The sequence below is a fragment of the Carica papaya genome, chromosome 1 (assembly GCF_054855325.1).
Source record: "Carica papaya isolate Zhongbai chromosome 1, ASM5485532v1, whole genome shotgun sequence".
NCBI classification, from domain to species: Eukaryota; Viridiplantae; Streptophyta; class Magnoliopsida; order Brassicales; family Caricaceae; genus Carica; species Carica papaya.
The window spans coordinates 874,028-894,435 of record NC_142309.1 but is presented as its reverse complement, the minus strand read 5'-3'; the positions used below and the strand labels follow the sequence as shown (position 1 = coordinate 894,435).

The window sequence follows — 20,408 nt, the reverse complement described above, 5'->3', positions numbered from 1 at the left end:
GTATATTATAAGCCGCTTCCCCAGAAAAAAATTGTAGGCGGAAAGGAATCAAGAAATCAAGAAAGGGAAAGAAATGCTACTCGGATAATCAACACGCTTCTATGGCTTCTTCTCCTCCCACTGCCACTCCCAACGGCAAAACCCTAACCCTAGACTCCTGCCGCCTCTATGTCACCGCTCTCAACCCCCTCTCTTCCCATACCTCTACTCCCGATCCCTCCCTTTCTTTCCATCCCATTCCCTCCACTTTCCCTCTTTCCAAACTCATCCCTAACACCCGCTTCCTCGTAGACGCTTTTCGCTTCCCTTCCTCCTCTAATTTCTCCGCTTCTTTCTTCCTCTCTCACTTCCATTCCGATCACTACGCCGGCCTCTCTGCCTCCTGGTCTAAAGGCATCATCTTCTGCTCCCACATAACCTCCCGCCTCCTCATCGACGTCCTTCAAGTTTCCTCACCCTTCATCTTCTCCTTGCCTTTACAACAGCCCGTTGTAATTGATGGCTGCGAGGTTACTCTCGTTGATGCCAACCATTGTCCAGGAGCAGTCCAGTTCCTATTCAAGGTTCCCCTGAAAAACGGGGGTTTTGAAAGATATGTTCATACAGGTGATTTTAGGTTTTCCGAGTCCATGAAATCGGATACTTGTTTGAGCGGCTTTGTTGGGTGCGACGCGATTTTCTTGGATACTACTTATTGCAATCCCAAGTTTGTATTTCCTTTGCAACAAGAGTCGATTGACTATGTGGTCAGTGTCATAGATAGGATAGGAGGGGAGTTTAGTGCGATGAGGAAGAGAGTTTTGTTTCTTGTTGCTACTTATGTTGTCGGGAAAGAAAAGATTTTGACCGAGGTTGCAAGGAGATGTAAAAGAAAGATTCACGTGGATGCAAGGAAAATGGCAGTTTTCCGCGTTTTAGGATATGGGGATGGTGAGATATTTACAGAAGATGAGAGGGAGAGTGATGTTCATGTTGTTGGGTGGAATGTGTTGGGCGAGACTTGGCCCTATTTTAGACCGAATTTTGTGAGAATGAAGGATATTATGGTTGAGAAAGGCTATGAAAAGGTTGTTGGTTTTGTGCCAACTGGGTGGACTTATGAAGTGAAGCGCAATAAGTTTGCAGTCAGGTGCAAGGATTCTTATGAGATTCATCTTGTACCATATAGTGAGCATTCGAATTATGATGAACTAAGAGAGTATGTGAAATATTTGAAACCAAAGAGGGTGATCCCTACTGTTGGTATGGATGCTGAGAATATTGATAGCAAGCATGCGATTAAAATGCGAAAACATTTTGTAGGGCTTGTCGATGAAATGGCTAATAAGAAAGACTTCTTAATGGGTTTCTATCTCAAATCATGTGAACATGGTGAAAAGGCTGAAATGAATGCTAGCATTGGCCTGAATGAGCCAGACCAAGAGAAGGGGAGCTCATTTGAAGCACCAACCATTGAGAAGAATGATCCTGGTGATACTTTGGATGATACAATTTTATCAGTGGAACCTTCTTTAAGAGTTTCCACTTTACAAGTAAATGATGAGGAAACCGAAAAAATCATTGGGGAACTTCGTAATTGTTTGCCCACGTGGGTCACCCAAGAGCAGATACTTGATTTAATTGGGAAGTCGGGAAGAAATATTGTTGAAGTTGCCTCTAATTTCTATGAACACGAAACTTTGTTTTATGAGCAAGTCTTTGCTTGTTCAACTTCTGGTGCTGCATCACAAACCATTTTGCTAAACGAGACTGTGCCGCTTCTAAAACCAGCTTCTGTTGAGAATAGTCCTCATAAAAGGGTAGGCATTCATCTAAGTCAAGTATGCAAGTCCCTAAACATTAAAACTTCCGTGAAAAGCAGCATTTCACCTGGAAAAAGAAAGAATATTGTTGACAATAAGCCAAACAAAAAAATAAAATCTAGTACTAAACTGGAATCTTCCGGGCCTAAGCAATCTACGATAACCAGGTTCTTCAGTAAACAATTGCCTAATCAATTTCACACGGATGAAGGTGGCTCTAAGACCAAGGAATGCGTTACAGATGAGTATCCAGTCCCAAATGATGCTACAGTACAGTACAAAGAAGAGATAGATCAATTTATTGGGATATTAAATGGCAATGAATCATTGAGAAGCTATGCTGCTAGTATCCTGCAAAAGACTAAAGGAGACATTAATGTAGCCCTTGATATATATTATTGTAATCCAGAGGATAACATTGGTGAAAATGCTGAAAGATTGGCTATCTCTATTGGCTCGGCTCAGGTTCAGCATTTTGCTAACTGCTCATTTCCCCTGAAGAATGTCTCACAACATATGGATAATTCATCCAAGCCTAACTCCACAAGAGAACATGTAAATACTACTCTGGTGTCACTACCTCCGGAGAAATACAAACCTATTGAGCACGGTTGGTGTCCTATTTAGAAGTTTATAATTTTAACCTTATAGTTGATGTTATCAAATTCCTATATCACTTCAACTTGTTGTGGCTTTGAGAAATTAATTGATTTCTAGAATATTCCTTTTTTACTCTCAATACGTTTTATTAACCTAATGGTCACTTCAATTTCCTTATTTAAAGCATACAAGCTATCTTCGCTTTAGAAGCTTACTGGAAGTTCTTAATATGAGGCACATAGTTTGCAATTTTTTCTGAGTAAAATTCTTGGATATTAATGAGATGTCTGGGCAGCATGCTGGAGGGATGGAGAACCTGCTCCATATATCCATCTTGCACGAACTTTTGACCTGGTTGAGGGTGAAAAGGGCAAGATTAGAGCTACTTCTATGCTTTGCAACATGTTTAGAAGGTTAACTGCTTTAGATCACTTCGCTATTTCATTTAAAAAATTTTCTGGGTCATGGATAACACTGTATAGTACTGGAAACAGCTGATCAGTCTACTTTTCCTTGCTTGAAAACTGTTTCGGCATGAACCAGTTTGTTGGCGTTGTCCCCTGAAGATGTGCTGCCTGCTGTGTATCTGTGTACAAATAAGATTGCTTCTGACCACGAAAATATTGTTAGTCTACTTTCTTCTCTAATCCTTTGTCCTCTTTTGGTGTTCTTATCTACGTGGTTACATTTGTTTAGAACTAATCTTGTTAGTCTGCTATGAGTGTTAGATTTTTATGCAAAAATTTTCATGCTGCAGTTCTCTATTCTCAAAGATGGATCATTTCTCTTTTGGAATTTACTTCCTTATGTCTCATGGTTATGGTTCTTTTTTGGTTGTCTCAAGGCTAATATATTCAGGAAGGGCTGTTTGTCATTGGCTGAATAATGCTATTGTGAAAATGCAAATTGAAAATATTGTAGGCTATATTCAGTTTGTCGCAGTCTTAATGGTTTTGCTTTTTGTTTCCTACAACTGATTATTCAATCTTTTCTATGCCATTTCTATCTACTGGCTATGGCAAATAAAATTGTGCTTAACAGTCCATTTTTTAGATCATAATCATGACTTATTCATTTCTTTTGGTTTTGTTATGTAAACCAAGAAATAGGATGTATTCATTGTTGTAGGAACTAAATATTGGTGGAAGTTTAGTTACGACAGCTTTGGAGGAGGCTTGTGGGACAAACCGATCTAAATTAAGGGATATGTACAATGACTTGGGTGACCTTGGTAGGAAAGTATCTCTTCTTTTCCCCCTCTTACTAGTATTCTGGGTAGCCTGCTAAATATTCCATCGTATTTTAAGGGGATGTTGCTCAAGTATGCCGACAAAGACAGATGTTACTTGCTCCTCCTCCCCCACTTCTAATTCGAGAGGTATTTTCTACACTCCGAAAGATAAGGTATGAGCAATCCATTCCATTGTTCATACAAGAAAATGTTAGAACTTCATGACACATAGATACAATCAACTTAAGTTAGCAATTGTAATTTGCATTTGTATGAAAGCATGTCATGGAGCATGGGCAGTAACAGTTTGTTTCCCTCAAGGGCTGTTTTGTGGATAGTAATTTCTCTTTAAGGTCCAATAACCTTTAAAAAGCTTCTGATATTTAGGATTTCATGAAGAAACCTGATGATGAGTGATTTAGAATTTTTCACTTGATAATAAACAACTTGAATCCTTTAGACAAATGGATGAGAAAATTTTCACTGCTTTTGAGGGGCGATGATAAAGGATTGCATAATTCTAGATTGAATGTGTTGTATCATGCTAGGAAGTCCTTTAGGTATTGAAGGAAGTGTAAGCAGACAGTTGAATTTCTTTTGATCTGATTGTGCAAATGGCCTACTCTGTACCAAGTACCATTTGCAGTAAAGGATATACCTTCTATAATGCCACATCACTAACTTGTAATGACATGCACATATTTTGTCACGTCAATTATACTATGTGTATGCTCTTTATGCAAATCCTACCTTTATCTTATTTTTCTCATATAGAATTCATCAGTGCACAAACAGGTAGTCAAAGTACCAGCCGGAAGAAAAACCTTATAATTAATCTCATGCGTTCTTGTAGAGAAAAGGAGATTAAGTTTCTTGTTAGGACCTTGGTAAGATTCTCCCAAAGCATCTTTTGTTTAGATATCTATTATGAGGGTTCTTACATTGTATTTATTACCCACTTTAGGCATAGCATATTCAGTCCACTTATACCAGAAATGTGCTTGTGACTTGTTAAATATGCAGTTTTCTTGCAAATATTCAATGGTCTTGAATTGACTCTTTATGAGAACTGTGCTTTATTCAGGTCCGGAATTTGAGAATTGGAGCAATGATGAGAACGGTTCTGCCTGCACTGGCTCAAGCTGTTGTTATGAATTTGTCTCTTAATTCCCAACTTGAAGAAAAAACAGAAGATTTAAAAGAAAAGCTTCAGGTTCGAATTTAACTATAATTCAACTTTGTCCAAGGCATATGGTATTCTATGGTTTAAAAAAAAAATGGTATTCTAGTTGTTTCCTGGCTTCTTCAGTAGGGAGGCTTCGGTTCAAATCCCAGAAATTATTACTCCTTTACTTCATTATATATATATATATATATATATATATCTATATGGAATTTAGAATAAATTGCTCTTTCATCCCTTGTGGTTAGACCTTATTCTAATCTAAGCCTCTGATTGTTATTTGCAGTGACAGTTAAGTAACTGTGATTTTGTTTTCTGTCATATAGAGTCATTAGTTTTTAGACTCTTGTAAATTTTTGGATCCCCCTATCACTCACCCAATTATTTTGATTTCTTTAGTGAAAGATTCTGCATGTATGTTTCAGGAAGACTGGACATGCGAATAAGTTTTCTAAAAAATTAAGGTGTAATGTAAAATGACAAAAAACCAAAGAACAGTTATTGAATTGTCAAAAAATTCACACTGCTTGAATTTGAATAAGGCAAACCATGAATGTTCCTGTTACTAATTTCATTGTTTTGGATACTTTCTAGGGCCTTTCTGTTGCAGTAGTTGAAGCATATAATATACTTCCTAATTTGGTAAGTTCTTCTAGGTTCCTTTATTGTAAATAAACTAATTTTTCTTCTATCATATGAAGTTTTCTTACTGAACTAATGATTTGATGTATTAGCTTCAGTTTTCTGTCAGATATATTTTCTTTCTTTGTTGCTGTGTATCTCAAAGTAATTGAATTTGTATATATTGTTATAAAAAGAGAAAATGGCTACATGTTTTGCTAGCTCTTAAAAGTCTCTGGATTCTGTGGTATTACCAGGCATCAAGGTGGTGTCACCGAAGTACAAAGAAGCTTGGCAGATTTTGACAAGAAACCAAAATATCTGTGTGGTTTCCTACATTCTCTTCATTGTTAAGAGGCTGACCATCAAACAAAAAACTCATGGGCTGGAACCATTACTAAAGTACTAATTTACCAAAGTGTCCAATTTTAACCGTACTAAAATTTTGTTAATGTGTCTTTTTTTAGTAATAATATCAATACTTTTATTTATAAGCACTCTTTTCTAAGTATTCATTATTTATGTAGAGCTTATAAGTCAAACAAAAATATAATATTCAAACATATATTTTTTTTTCTTATTCTTTTAAGAGTTTATAAGTTCACTTGTTTTGTAAGTAAAGAAAAAAATAAACAAAACAGACGACCCTAGTATTCTTCTTTTTTCTCTAAAAAATATTGTCTTATAAGTTACACTGACTTGCAAACTTCTTGTTGGTATTTCTACCAGCTGTTTTGTAGAGATCATCTTGTTTAAATGCTTATAATATTTTGAATAGGCATTTTCGTTTATACATGTGACACACACACCACATGTATCTGTTTATAGTTACAAAGTCATACTTGAACATATTGTCTTTGTGAACAGGATCTTCTTGTTCCTTCTATAATTGAAAAAGGCGTTGGATTTTCCTCAACAACTTTGTCAATGGTTCCGGGAATACCTATTAAACCAATGCTAGCAAAGTACGAAATCTTCTGTTGTCCATTTTGAATCATCATTTCTACCGGATATCACTGGTATTTCTTGATAACGTGCTCTATTATTCATGTTTCTTTTTATTATATTAGAATTGCTAATGGGGTTCCACAAGCTCTAAAGCTCTTTCAAAGCAAAGCTTTTACATGTGAATATAAGTAAGTGTCTCTAGCAAATATTCTCTCTGTTTAAATATTTCATCTATTGATCTTGTGTTGTAGGGCCCTCTTGTTTTATCTCCGTAAGCACCCAGTAGATCTTCCTGATAATAGAGTTTCAACAAACTGTCTACTAGCATGCATTTTCTTTCCTTTGTTTCTGGGAGTTAATGGTTCTGTTGCTTTGATGTCTCATTTTAACATTACTAGTACTTTGCACTGGGATTTGATCATGTACTATATATACTTATATTCTTAATATACTTGATTTTATCTCAAAAAAATTGTACTATATATACTGTTTCAGGGAAAGAGAATTAAGAGCTATATCAAAGTCTAATTTAGAAGGCTAGTTGGCCATCCATTTACAGTAATGAATATATTTATGAGCATATCATTTAATTACGGAATAATGATTTAACTTCCTTTTTTTGGATGGTTTTTTTCTAATTCTGAGGGAATACAATGAAGATAAAATAGTTGAGCAGCAAACGAATAATTAGTAGCAGCAAAGTTCATGCTGATACCTACGTTGCTCGGCCGTGGATCTAATTGTTGGTTAGGGGTGTGGATTTAATTGTCTTACTCAACAGTTTTATGGTCAAATGTACGAGGATCGGGTCAATAAGAGTCCGCCAATTAGGTACGAGTAGTTGGATTCATTTGATCTGAAAAATAAACAGAACTACTATGACTCTTTGGAAGCTATGACAATTTCGTGTGCATAAAAGATACAGTTTTTAGCACAAAAAGGGAGCCTAATATTCACAGTCAATAAGAAAAGATAGTAATCAGTAATGTATAAATGATTCAGTATCTAATAAACAAAGAAGTTCAAGATTATAAAATTAAGAAAATGTATTATTTTCATCTAGATGTTGCTTTCAGCTTATAATTTGGAGTTTTCATCAGTATCTTCATATTATCATATACCCAAACCTCTGGCACTAGATCATCAAGTGTCTGGCATGCACATCAAGTTGTGGAAAGATATCCTACACCAATACCAATGTCATATTGTGTTCGATTGCATGTAAATTAAGGAGTCCAAGCAACATAGGCTGATGATCAAGTATTAGCTTGCTTAATGGGAAAAGTCATTTCCGGTAAAGAAAGAGCTAAAGATTATATCTAGCTTGGTGCATAAGTAGAATGGTTGCATTACACAATGTTTTTGCTTTTTATTCAGCGTTAGGTATGGTAATGAAAATAGAAAATGAGTTACATGATTTATTAATTTCAACATTTTTATAATGCCTGTTTATGGGATCTTCTTTTGTTGTTTCTTATTACGTGCTATTATCATTCCAAATTCTTTATATTATTTAGATATTTGCAATTGGATTATCATATGAACTTCTGCTAATAAAATTCAGGTTTTTGAGCGGATTTCAGAGCTATACACCAACATTTCCAAGAGTGGACTTGTGGGGATTAATGCTGAGGATAATTTAGGCTTGCTAAGCTGATTGATTATGATGCCTTGTCTTGGCCTATCACTTATTTAGGTGCTCTTGGTAACCCTTAGGTAGAGTCTCTTTAAGAGCCTGTGGAGAGTACGATTTCTGGGAGGCTTGATTACTGGGTTAGAAATATGTGTTGTTTTCTTTAAGAGGTAGTGTCTTTTTTATCCAGGCTTGTTTGTCTAATATTCCCATCTGTTACTTCTTTTGTGGCACAAGGTGGTCTAGGCTGAGTATGAGTTGCACGAGAACAGTTTGGATCCTAAACCAAGGATTACCTCAACTGACAAGGCCCCTAGAAAGCCATTTCTTAACTTTATTATCTTTTCATTTGTCTTAGTTGTTTGAAGGTAGGTGATGCCTCCTGCATTCTGTTTTTGGAAATATCTGGATTGGTGAGCTTCCCCTTGTAAGCCTTTCCCCTTAACTGTTCTTCAGACCATAAAGCCCCATCAGCCATTTTACTGGTCAACATTTTTTTTTAAATATAAAGTTTTAAGAATATTATTAAAAATTGGCATCATGGGGGTGTCAACCCATGTATAAAATATTTACATGTCTACTAAAGTATCAATGAGGTCTTCTAAATTCTCTATAGAGTAGAGACAATGACTCTGTAACAAAAATCCAGCGGTCTGGAACCATCTATTCATAATTAAATCAAAATCATTCACATCATCAACCTCTTCAAAAACCTTTTTGTTCATCTCCTTTTGAACTGGCCAAAAATGGTGAGCTGAATTAAATTTACTTGTTTTCTTAGCCCGCTGATATTCTTCCACACCCAAATTTTGTCTCTCACTGACTCTGCTACCTCCCAATTGTTACTTAAAAGCCCATAAACCATAGTCCAAAGCTTGTACATCACCGGACACAATAGTAATACATGGTTACTAGTCTCCTCAGACCTTTTACAGAATAACAAGCACTTATCATAACTTGCCCTGTTTCCTCAATTTGTCAATAATCAAAATACACTTTCTGCCAGCCTCCCATGCAAATTTGTCTGAATGAAATTTAGTTTCACTCTTCATGCTTGAGCAAATGGTTATAAAAAGACTTGACCGTAAAAGACCTATTATTTGTTAGACACCATTGAGGGTTGTCGTTACTCTCATCCAGAGTCACAAGGGAGATAGTACTTAACAATTTTCATATCTACAGATCTCCTTATCATTGAGATTTCTTGGTACAAAAACCTACTGTTCATTTTTCCCCGTCCCACTTCCATGAAAGAGTCATAGTTCTTGATATCTTTTTGTGAGCTATGATAAAGATCTGAGGGTATTGGTCTCTGAGGGTACCGTCTTCCAACCAAAGACCTTCCAGAATCTGACTCTATCTCCCTTGCCAACCTTCCACTTGATGCACACCTGAAACTTGTCTCGGCCCACTTTGATTTTTTTCCACAAACCTTTCCCATGCGGTCTTGATCCTGCTCTAGCGAAACACCAACTATCCTCAATACTAAATTTTGTTGCTATCAGCCTTCTACAAAGCATGCCTTCCTCTTTCATGAACCTCCACAACCACTAAGTTTGTGAGGCCACATTCATCTCTATAATGGACCCAATCCCAAACCACCTAAGGACAGTGGCTTCTTGAGCTTGTTCCATGTCATTAAATAATATCATCTTCTACCATCTTAGTCAGTCATAAGAATCTGCTTTGTATTTCTTAGCCACAGTCATGGGAGTAGTCAAGAGGGACAGGTAGTAAATGAGTAAGTTACCTAACGTGCTTTTGAGGAGCATGAGTCCCTCCCCCTTTAGAGAGAAGACTCTTTAACCCTGTTAACCTTTTCTCAAACCTAGGCACCACCAGATCCCACGACCTCACTTCTTTAAAATTAGCTCCCAAAGGTAGTCCCAAGTACTTAATTGACAAATTAACAACCCTTTGATTCCAAGCCCTCGCCAAACTATTTGAATCTCTCTCAACTCCCATTCTCACCATTTCTTATTTGACAAGATTGATGCTAAGCTCTGGGACCATTTGAAAACCGATTAAAACACACTTGAGATTGAGTATTAAATCTCTTATCCGGCCCACAGAATAACATATCATTGTCAGCAAAACATAAGTGGATGACCTCAGCATTATCTCCCCCACCCGTTTTAAGGCCTCTGAATAGATCACACTCCCTGACTCTTATAAGCATTTTATTTAAGCTTTCATTACCATAATGAAAAGTAAAGGAGATAATGAATCACCTTGTCTTAACCCTTTAGAAGCCTGGAAGAAAGACAATGGACCTCTATTGACTATTATCGCAAAAGACGTAGTAGTGAAGCAGGACTAAATCCAATAATGTCATTTCTTCGTAAAACACATTCTCATGAGCATATAGTCCATGAAGCTCCAATTCACATGATCGTGAGCCTTCTCCATATCGAGCTCGCATACCACTCCTTCCCTCTTTTCGTTCACCAATTCATCTACCACTTTTTGGCTATCACAACAGCTTCAAGAAATTGTTTGCCTCTCAAAAAGCATGGTGACATTCTTTGATCACCTTATCCATGACCTTGTTCATTCACCTTGTGGGGAACATTGCTATTAGCTTGTAAATACAACCAACTAAGCTTATGAACCTAAAATCTTAGATGTTGCGTGCCCCTCCTACTTTGTTGGTCAACTTAATGGCCGTACACCTTTTTTTAAAAATAAAAGTATAAAATGAATTGCTATCGCACCAAAAGGTGCAAATCACATACGGTTATTTACAGTTTAATCCTTCAAATAAAATGTGTTCCTAAACAAAACCTTTGCGTCATCTATCCCCTCAAAAACTCTACAATTTCTTACTTTCCACACAAACCACAAAATACTTAGAGGAATAATGTCTGCCAAAATACAGCATCCTTCCATACTCTCCCAAGCCCCAAACTCACCCTTTATCGAGCCCAAAATAACCCAGCTAATCCCTAGGCATCTGTACATCTCACACCACAACAGATAAATAGCAGGACAGTGAAGCAGAAGGTGACAACTACTCTCTTTGGCCTGTTTGCAGAGATAGCAGAGCATGCATTAACCAAAGTAAATCTCCTTTTTAATTTATCAATTATTAAGATACACTCTCTGCTTGCTTCTCAAGCAAAAAAAGAAACCCGAGGGGGCACCTTAACTTTCCAGATTTGTTTGAACGGGAATGGATTCCTTGAACCGTCATACAGTTGTGCTGTAATTTCATTCTGCATCAATTTTTTGTAACAGGATTTTACCGTAAACGTTCTAGTGATATTCCTCCAAGGCTTATCCTCATTATCGCCCAAATTAATTCCAAATAGGACCTTCATCAAGTTTTCATACTCTGACAAATCTCAATCATTTAAATTACTCATCACCACCACCTGCTATGTTCCGCCACCAATTTGGTTTCTCGCAAAACAGTCAGAAACACGAGCTGCCTTGTTAGTGGTAATAGCATAGATCGTGGGAAATCTATCTTTGAGCAGACCCTCTTCCAACCTTTGGTCATTCCAGAAACTGATCCTATTTCCTCGACCATCTTCCAATTAACTTGATTTAGAAAGTTTGCTTTGCCATCCTCAATTCTTTTCCACAAACATTTGCTGTGGGCTCTCAGCCCCCTTTGTGTCAGCCACCCTGATTCATCCAGCCCAAGTTCGGAAGCAATCACTTTCCTCCACATAACATTTTCCTCATTCATGAATCAGCATAACCACTTACCCTGCAAAGCATGATTCATCTCGATCAAAGATCAAATCCCTAGCTCACCCTCCTGTATAGGTTTTTTCAATTCGTTCCAAGCAACCAAGTGAAACTTCCTGACTTCCACACTCTCCCCACAAAAATTTGGATTGGATGGATTCCAATTTCTTGGCTGCACTACACGGAATAGTGAACAAGGATAAGTAATAAATTAGCAAGTTACTTAGTGTGTTTTTTACAAGCGTCAAACGACCACCTTTGGAGAGCAACCCCCGTTTCCATCCCGCAAGCCTCATTTCTACATGGCTGATTACTGGCTCCCAAATCCTTTGATCTTTGTAATTAGCACCCAAAGGTAAACCAAGATACTTTATCGGCAAATTAGAAGATTTACAGCCCATAACCTCAGCCAAATTTGGTTGATGCTCCACATCTCTTATCCCAACCCATTCATACTTCGAAAAATTTATTTTCAGCCCAGAAACAACTTGGAAGCCCATTAAAATACATCTAATACTCATCACAGCAGTAATCTCCGGTTTACAGAAATGACATCATCGGTAAAAAAGAGATGTGTGATATCTTCCTTACAGTTTCCAGTACCAACATGCAGGCCCGAAAATAGGTTCTGTTCCCTAGCCTTTAGAAACATTTTATTCAAAGCCTCCAATATCACAATGAACAATAGTGGTGATAATGGATCCCTTTGTCTCAATCCTTTTGTAAGCCGAAAAAATTCTGAAGGTCCTCCATTTTCTCTATTTTTCACCAAAATCCAATCTTTTAAGCATGTAATCGACAAAAGCCAAATTCACATTGTCATATGTTTTCTCCATGTCAAGTTTACATATCACACCTCTCATCTTCTTGTTAAGCATCTCATCAACAATTTCATTTGCAATAAATGCAGCATCTAAAATCTGTCGGCCGCCAACAAAGGCGTGTTGCGGACCTCCAATCAATATGTCCAGAACTCTTGCCATTCTTCTTAGCTAAAAATTTTGCAATTAGCTTGTAGATACTGCCAACCAAACTAATGGAGCGGAAATCCTTGATTGAAGAAGCACCACTCATCTTAGGAATTTTTTTTGAAATAAAAGTAAAACAGTATTATTAACAATGTACCAAGGGGGTACACTTATATACAAGTAATTACAAGTCAATGAAAAGATTAAAGACAGCTCCAAAATTCTCGAACTCTCTAATCTCATGACCCAAAATCATAGAACCAAAAGTATGAATCCATGTGTCTCTAATAACAGTAAAATCTTTTTCAATACTCTCGAAGGCTCTCAAGTGTTTTTTCCTTCCAAACCACCCAAAAAATAGAAAGTGGAATTAACCGTAACAATCTATCCTTTTTACACACCCAACCCCAAGCCCATAATTCCTCCCTCAGACTCCCAGCCACTACCTAGTTTAACCCCAGTAAACTATTGACCAGATACAATAGGCAGCAAGACACCACAACAAAATATGATTACAGGTCTCCTCTATTTTACACAAGAAACATCTATTAATCAGAATATTCCCCCTCCTTCTAAGCATATCAACAGTCAAAATACACTCCCTAGCAGCCTCCCACGCAAAAAAAAAGCCACTCTAGGCGGAGCATATATTTTTCAGATTTGTTTATGCGGAAATCTGCCAACATTCCCAGCCCCCTGACCAATTAAGTGCTTGTAATAAGAATTCACAGAAAAAATCTCATCTTTGCTCAGCTTCCAAATTCTTTCATCCTTCCGATTTCGTAGGCTGAAACCAGCCAATAAATTAAGCAATTTGCAATAATTCTCCACTTCCCAATCCTGAAGAATCCTTCCCACTCGCACACACCATTCTCCACCCTCACAAGATCTCAAAAACATCTCATTCATGTAGGCCTCCTTAAACCTAGCGATTGCAAAGATGGAAGGAAAACAATCCTTTAATTTGGCGTCACCCAGCCAAGTATCATCCCAAAACCCAATGCTGTCACCACTTCCCAGTTTCCAATTCAAGCAATCAGCGAATTTGTTATAACCCTCTCTGATTTTTCTCCAATTACTCAACCCATAGGGTCTAAATCTGCCTTTCAGTGCATTACCACCACCAATCTCCCCCTACCTGGCCTCCACAACTCTTCTCCACAATTTTCCTTCCTCCCTATTGAAACTCCATAACCATTTTCCTTGTAAGGCAATGTTCCTCTCCCTAATTGATCTTAAACTTAAACCCCCAGCCCTCATGGGCTTTTTTTCACCTCCTCTCACCTTATCAAATGATACTTTCTTTTCCCCTCCTCCCCTCACAAAAAACGACATTGGATCTTTTTTATTTTTGAAGCAATGCTAGCCGGAATGGTGAGCAATGAAAGATAATACACCAGCAAATTAGAAAGTTACTTTTTATCAAAGTAAGCCGCCCCTTTTTAGAAAGAAAATTTCTCTTCCAACCTGCTAATCTCCTCTCAAATAAATCCAATACCGGATTCCATACATTTACATCCTTATACTTCGCCTCAAGAGGCAATCCAAGGTATTTAATGGGTAATGCACCAACACCACACCACTCACCTTAGGAATAAGCACAATGAAAATAGAATTAATAGCCTTTGCAAATTTATCATAGCTATAAAATTCTTCAAACATTTTCATCACATCAGTCTTGAATACAGGCCAAAACAACTGCAAAAAACCCATCGGAAACCCGTCAGGGACAGGGGCCTTATCCTTATTACAAGCCCTCAAACCATCCATGACCTCATCTTTTGTGAAATTCCTTTCCAATTCCAAGCTGCTTTTCCTGTCAAGACAATTGAATGACAAACCATCTAGACTAGGTCTCATTTTCATCTGTTCAGTGAATAGCTCATCAAATTGAAGTTTGACCTGATTCTGCAAGTTCTGATTGCCTTTTATCTCTTCGTCACCAAACGACAGGGAGCCAATAAAATTGTTTCTTCTATGGTGACTGGCTAAGCAATGAATGTACCAGGTGTTTCTGTCACCCTCTTCAATCAATTTTCCTCTAGATTTTTGTCTCCAGCTAGCCTCCTCCATTTACATAAATTCCCCTATTTTTGTTTTCAACTCCTCCCTCTTAATCACCTCCTCAACCGATATTGAACCCTCCTCTTCCTTGACATCCAGAACATTTAGAGCCTCCATTAGGGAATTCCACTCAAGTTCATTTTTAAAACCTTCCTCCTTGCACCACTTCTTTATTTCTTTTTTCAACGAAACGAACTTTTGAACAAGTCTGTAGCTAGCCGTTTCATTTGGGTTGGTTTCCCCCCACCAAACCTTAATTTTGTCACAAAACTCAATCACCCTAAGCCATTTGACACCAAACCGGAAAGGACAAGGGCCCCAACTGATGCCATTCGCCTCCAGGCATGTTGGAAAGTGGTCAGATGTTGTCCTGCTAAGCTTTTCTGACACAGATTAACAGAAATAAATTGCATGCCAATTGAAATTAAGAACCTGTCAATTCTGGAGCATGCTGGGAGTCATCAGAAGGTCAATGAGATCAAGTCTTTCCATGGTATTTTTGAACTCATCAGCACATTTATTATGATATGACTCACTTGACCGCTCCAATCTATGCAGAACCATGGTGAAATCCCCTACTACTACCCAGGGTCCCTGTCACTTAGCCTTACAAGCTTCAAGCTCCTTCCAAAGCTTCACCCTCTCATTGACTCCACCTTTATTATAAACACCAGTAAACATCCATTATGTTCATTTCCTGCAATCTTTGAAAATGCAAGATAGAGTGCAAATACCTACAGTGCAGTCCTTGCACTTCATCAGCCTGTCATCCCACATAATGACAATGCCCCCAGAAGCACCAGTTGAGGGTAATGCTCGCCAACCCACCTCTTTACAGCACCACAAACTCCCTATTGTTTTATCATCAAGAATTTCCATTTTTGTCTCCTGTAGGCACACCAATTCCAGCCTCCACCTACGCAAACCACCTTCGATGATCTGCCTCTTTTTGATGTCATTCAATCCCCTCACGGTCCATGAAATTGTTTTATCAGACATATTAAATTTCATCAACCCTTCCTACAACCATTCCCTTCTCTTCTTGGCTCTATCATAATTAATCGTTGATATCAGTCTCCGCATTTTCCTCGACACCTCATTGCCCAATTTCCCTCCCTTTCTTTTAGCAATCTCCTCCCTTTTTTTTCGAGGCGGCTCCTTTTAATATCCCTGAACAACTCCATCACCCTATCTTTGAAACCCTCAAACACAACTCCCACTAGCTCATTCAATTTTTGAACGTTTTCTAATACCTACTTCGAATTCTCGCCATTGAGACACTCCCCTACTCCAAAAACCGTTTCCCCATTGCTTGAATTCTCTCCAACTTGTAGAGCAAGATGGAAGTGTTTATTGTTAGGCTCAAACCTACTGTCCATGTGTTCCCCTTCCGCTAAAACTCCAACCATCTGAAGTAGTTTGCTGACAACATCCTCAAACAAAGTGTAGCTCGAGAAAACACAACTATCACTCTCCCCAAACACATGAGCCTCTTCAACACACTTGACTAGGTCTACTTGCTTCTCTTCCACAATCTTTGCAACTTATATCATATTACCCGCCATCTCCGTTTCACTCGACCACCCATTAGCAGTTAAGACTTCTTCTTCGTCCCTTCCCAGTTTAGCCGAACTGCACATGACCTCTAGAAATTCTTCTTCTCCCCTGTAATGCACTGAAAAATTAGACATCTCGCGTTATCTTTCGTCCACAATAGCAAAACCCTTATCTAGGGTTCGAAATCAAAGAGAATCTATCTCATTTCTCTTTTGCTTTCCCCCTCTTTCGGTCACTCTTCTTTTATTTACAACACTTTTTACTAGTCCTTCAGGAATTTTTTAATTTACCCTAACCCTTTTTCTGGGCCTCTTGGATGGGCCTACTTGATTTTCTCCAATCGCCCACTTATCCTTTTCCACCCAAGTGTACCTCCAGCCTACCTTCTTGCCCCTTTTTGCCTTATTAAAATGACTCAACTGAATTTCTTTTCTGCCTTTGAGTCTTACCCGCCTCATTCTGACCATTTTGAAATTTGAAAAGTGCAAGTTGGGTGTTGAAAACAGGTCCTGTCATCTCAACCCAATTAGGGCTTTGCGTGTCCTTCCTTAGGGTTTTCTGTTCGCTTATCTAGACAAACCACTAGCTCCGTGTTATAACAAGGACAATGATTTGAAGCTGGCAAAAAGTATAGATTACCAGTCCAAGGGGGAAAGCTAATATGAAGTACTTTCTTGGCATTCTTTGTCACTCACTCCGGTGGCATTATTTGGACTCGGATAACCTCATATATCGCCTCCATCAATTTCCCCCAACCTTTTGCTTTCTTACGCTACAGGATAAAAGATCCTTGTGTATTTGCCATTTTTTCCATTCATGACACGCGATAGAATCACAAAATTTTCTCTTTTGTTGTTGCTCAGTACCATCCATAAAATATATCCAAAACCTCCCCGACTCCTTCCCCACGGCTTCCCATCTTTCTCCCAACGGAATTTTCGAAAACATTTCATTAACCATTCGACTGCCAGAAGCCTTTGACACGACTTTTTGATCTTGAGAAAGAACAAGAGAGAGAAGAGAGAAATAAAAGAGAAACAGAGAAGGAAATCTGAGAAATAATTTTATCATTAACCATTCGATTGTCAGAAGCCTTTGACACGACTTTTTGATCTTGAGAAAGAAAGAGAGAGAGAAGAGAGAAATAAAAGAGAAACAGAGAAGGAAATCTGAGAAATAATTTTATTATTTTTCTTGATTTATTATAACATAAAGATTGAGCCTTTTATAAACTATAAGCAATTAAAGCAGCCACTATCATGGGAATCAATGCAGCTGTGGCTGATGTGAAGTAAATTCAAAATATTGACTCTAATCCTAACCCTAATTGATACTTTAAAAGACTAATTCATCATTTTTATTATTTTTTTCTTTTTTTACCTTTAATATCCTGACAATACCCTCTCCTTCAGCATCAACCTTGTCCTCAAGGTTAAAATATAACTTATTATTATTATTAGTATTATATATTTCATATATATATATATATATTAAAGAAGTTATATATATGTTAATTATTATATATGTATATATCTTTTTTTTCTTGAAGTAGTTTTCTACTGCTTCTATCCCATAAAATTAATTTTTTTTAATTATATATAGATGTATATATATATATATATTTAAAGTAGTTTTTTACTGCTTCTACCCCGTGAAAATTTAATTTTCACGGATTGGCCCCTCCACACCACTAATGCAGCCATTGTCGGGCGTTGTACTCGTGCTGCTGTAGTAACCTCTTCTTTTTCCACCTTTTCTTCTTTCGCTTCTCATTTTCCATATTAGAACCCATCTAGAGAACAAGAGACTTGCAGGTTCCCATTTTGACCTCGTGCGGATTAAAGTGGAACCCGAACAGAGTTTCTGAGAGGTAGCTCTTTCCGGGTGGTTGGCTAAGGCGAATGAGAGAGAGACCTCTAGAGTGTTCATTCCGGACCACTATTGCTTGAGAAAGAAAGAGAAGAGAGCAGGTGAACTGGTTCGGTTCAAAATGTTGGCTGGACTCATTCAATCGGATAAATTAGCGAACCTGGTTTGCTCATTGTGCTCGATTCAATAATTGAACCGATTTTAGGATTTATTTTTTTTATCTAAACCCCAATTCTTTTCTTCTTCTTCATAATGCGGAAGAGGGGTCAGCTATCCGTCTAGTGTGGCCCCTTGAGCTGTCGGTCTCGCATCTTCCGGAAATGCCTCTGCCATGCGTGCCAAGCTTTCTTCGGTCCAATCAGCAGATCTGCCACGGAGCAGATTCAAGATCATGCTGAACTGCCGCCACGATTCTTCCATGAACGTAGTTAGTTTCAGGTTGACGGTGATTGCTTCCAGATTCTTTGGCTCTGATACCACCTTGTCAGAAGCCTTTGACATGACTTCTGATCTTGAGAAAGAAAAAGAAAGAGAGAAGAGAGAAATAAAAGAGAAACAGATGAGAAAATCTGAGAAATAATTTTATTATTTTTCTTGATTGATTATAACATAAAAATTGAGCCTTTTATAGGCTATAAGCAATTAAAGCAGCCACTATCATGGGAATCAATGCAACGGTGGCTGCTGTGAAGTAAATTAAAAATATTAACTCTAATCCTAACCCTAATTGATACTTTTAAAAGACTAATTCACCCCTCTTATTATTTCTCTATTTTTTTATCCTTAATATCCTGAGAATACCCTCTCCTTCAGCATCAACCTTGTCTCTAAGGTAAAAATATAGCTTATTATTATTATTATTATTTTATATTTTTTAAAAAGCAAGTGCTTTTTTTCTTTTTCATATATATATTTTAAAGAAGTTATATATATGTTAATTATTATATATGTATATATTTTTTTTTCTGAAGCAGTTTTCTACTACTTCTACCTTATAAAATTATTATTTTTTTTATATATAGATATATACATATATATTTTTTAAAGTAGTTTTCTACTGCTTCAGCCCTGTGAAAATTTAATTTTAACAGATTGGCCCCTCCACACCACTGATGCAGCTGCTGTCGGGCGTTGTAATCATCCTGCTGTAGTAACTTCTTCTTCCACCTCTCTTTCTGTTTCTCCGTTTCCATATCAAAACCCATCTGGAGAACCAGAACTTGCAGGTTCCCATCTTGATCTCACGTAGATTAAAGCAAAACCCAAGCAGAGTTTCTGAGAGGTAGCTCTTTCCGGGTGGTTGGCTGAGGTGAACGAGAGAGAGACCTCTAGGGTGTTCATTCCCGACCACTATTACTTGAGAAAAAAAGAGAAGGGGAGCAGGTGAACCAGTTCGGTTCAAAATGTTGGCTGGACCGGTTCGAATCAAATAAATTAGCGAACCTGGTTTGCTCTGTGCTATTGTGCCCGATTCAATAACTGAATCAACTTTATGATTTATTTTTTTATCTAAACCCCAATTCTTTTCTTCTTCGTCATCACATGGAAGAGGGGTCGGCTGAGTTGTTGGTCTCTCATTTTCCGAAATTGCCTCCACCAATCGTGCCAAGCTTTCTTCAGTCCAGTCAGTAGATCTGCCACTAAGCAAATTTAGGATCATGCTGAAATGACGCCACGATTCTTCCATGAACGCAGTGAGTTTTAGGTTGATCTCCTTCACGGTGATCCCTTCCGGATTCTCCGGCTCTAATATCACGTTGTCAGAAACCTTTGACATGACTTTCTGATCTTGAAAAAGAAAGAGAGAGAAGAGAGCAATAAAAGAGAAACAGAGAAGGAAATCCGATAAATAATTTTATTATTTTTCTTGATTGATTATAACATAAAGATTGAGTTTTCTATAGATTATAAGCAATTAAAGCAGCCACTATCATGAGAATCGATGCAGCGGTGGCTGCTATGAAGTAAATTCAAAATATTAATTCTAATCATAACCCTAATTGATACTTTTAAAAGGCTAATTCATCCCTCTTATTATTTCTCTCTTTTTTTACCCTTAATATCTTGACATCGAACTCCTTTTGATAAAATGAGAAGCCAAATGACTTCCTTTCTATTGACAGAAAATGACATCCTCCCATCAACATGCACTTTGGAGATTTAGTTGACGCCGTTTGCAAAACGGCAACGACAAAGATGTTTGTGCGACTCTCTTCAGAATTTAATAGACATACAC

General features: G+C 37.6%; 1 protein-coding gene across 1 annotated transcript in view; it reads left to right on the top strand.

Annotated features, from left to right (window-relative positions):
• The first annotated feature begins 9 nt into the window (after positions 1–9).
• Positions 10–20,408, top strand: part of LIG6 (DNA LIGASE 6) — a 29,500-nt gene continuing 9,101 nt past the window's right edge. Inside the window, exons 1-10 of the mRNA XM_088212261.1 lie at positions 10–2,412; positions 2,698–2,815; positions 2,946–3,027; positions 3,531–3,633; positions 3,710–3,806; positions 4,418–4,520; positions 4,718–4,846; positions 5,411–5,458; positions 6,305–6,402; positions 6,508–6,573. Of these exons, the coding sequence (XP_088068387.1) occupies positions 102–2,412; positions 2,698–2,815; positions 2,946–3,027; positions 3,531–3,633; positions 3,710–3,806; positions 4,418–4,520; positions 4,718–4,846; positions 5,411–5,458; positions 6,305–6,402; positions 6,508–6,573 (3,155 nt within the window). The 5' untranslated portion in view covers positions 10–101. The remainder of the gene's footprint in view (positions 2,413–2,697; positions 2,816–2,945; positions 3,028–3,530; positions 3,634–3,709; positions 3,807–4,417; positions 4,521–4,717; positions 4,847–5,410; positions 5,459–6,304; positions 6,403–6,507; positions 6,574–20,408) is intronic.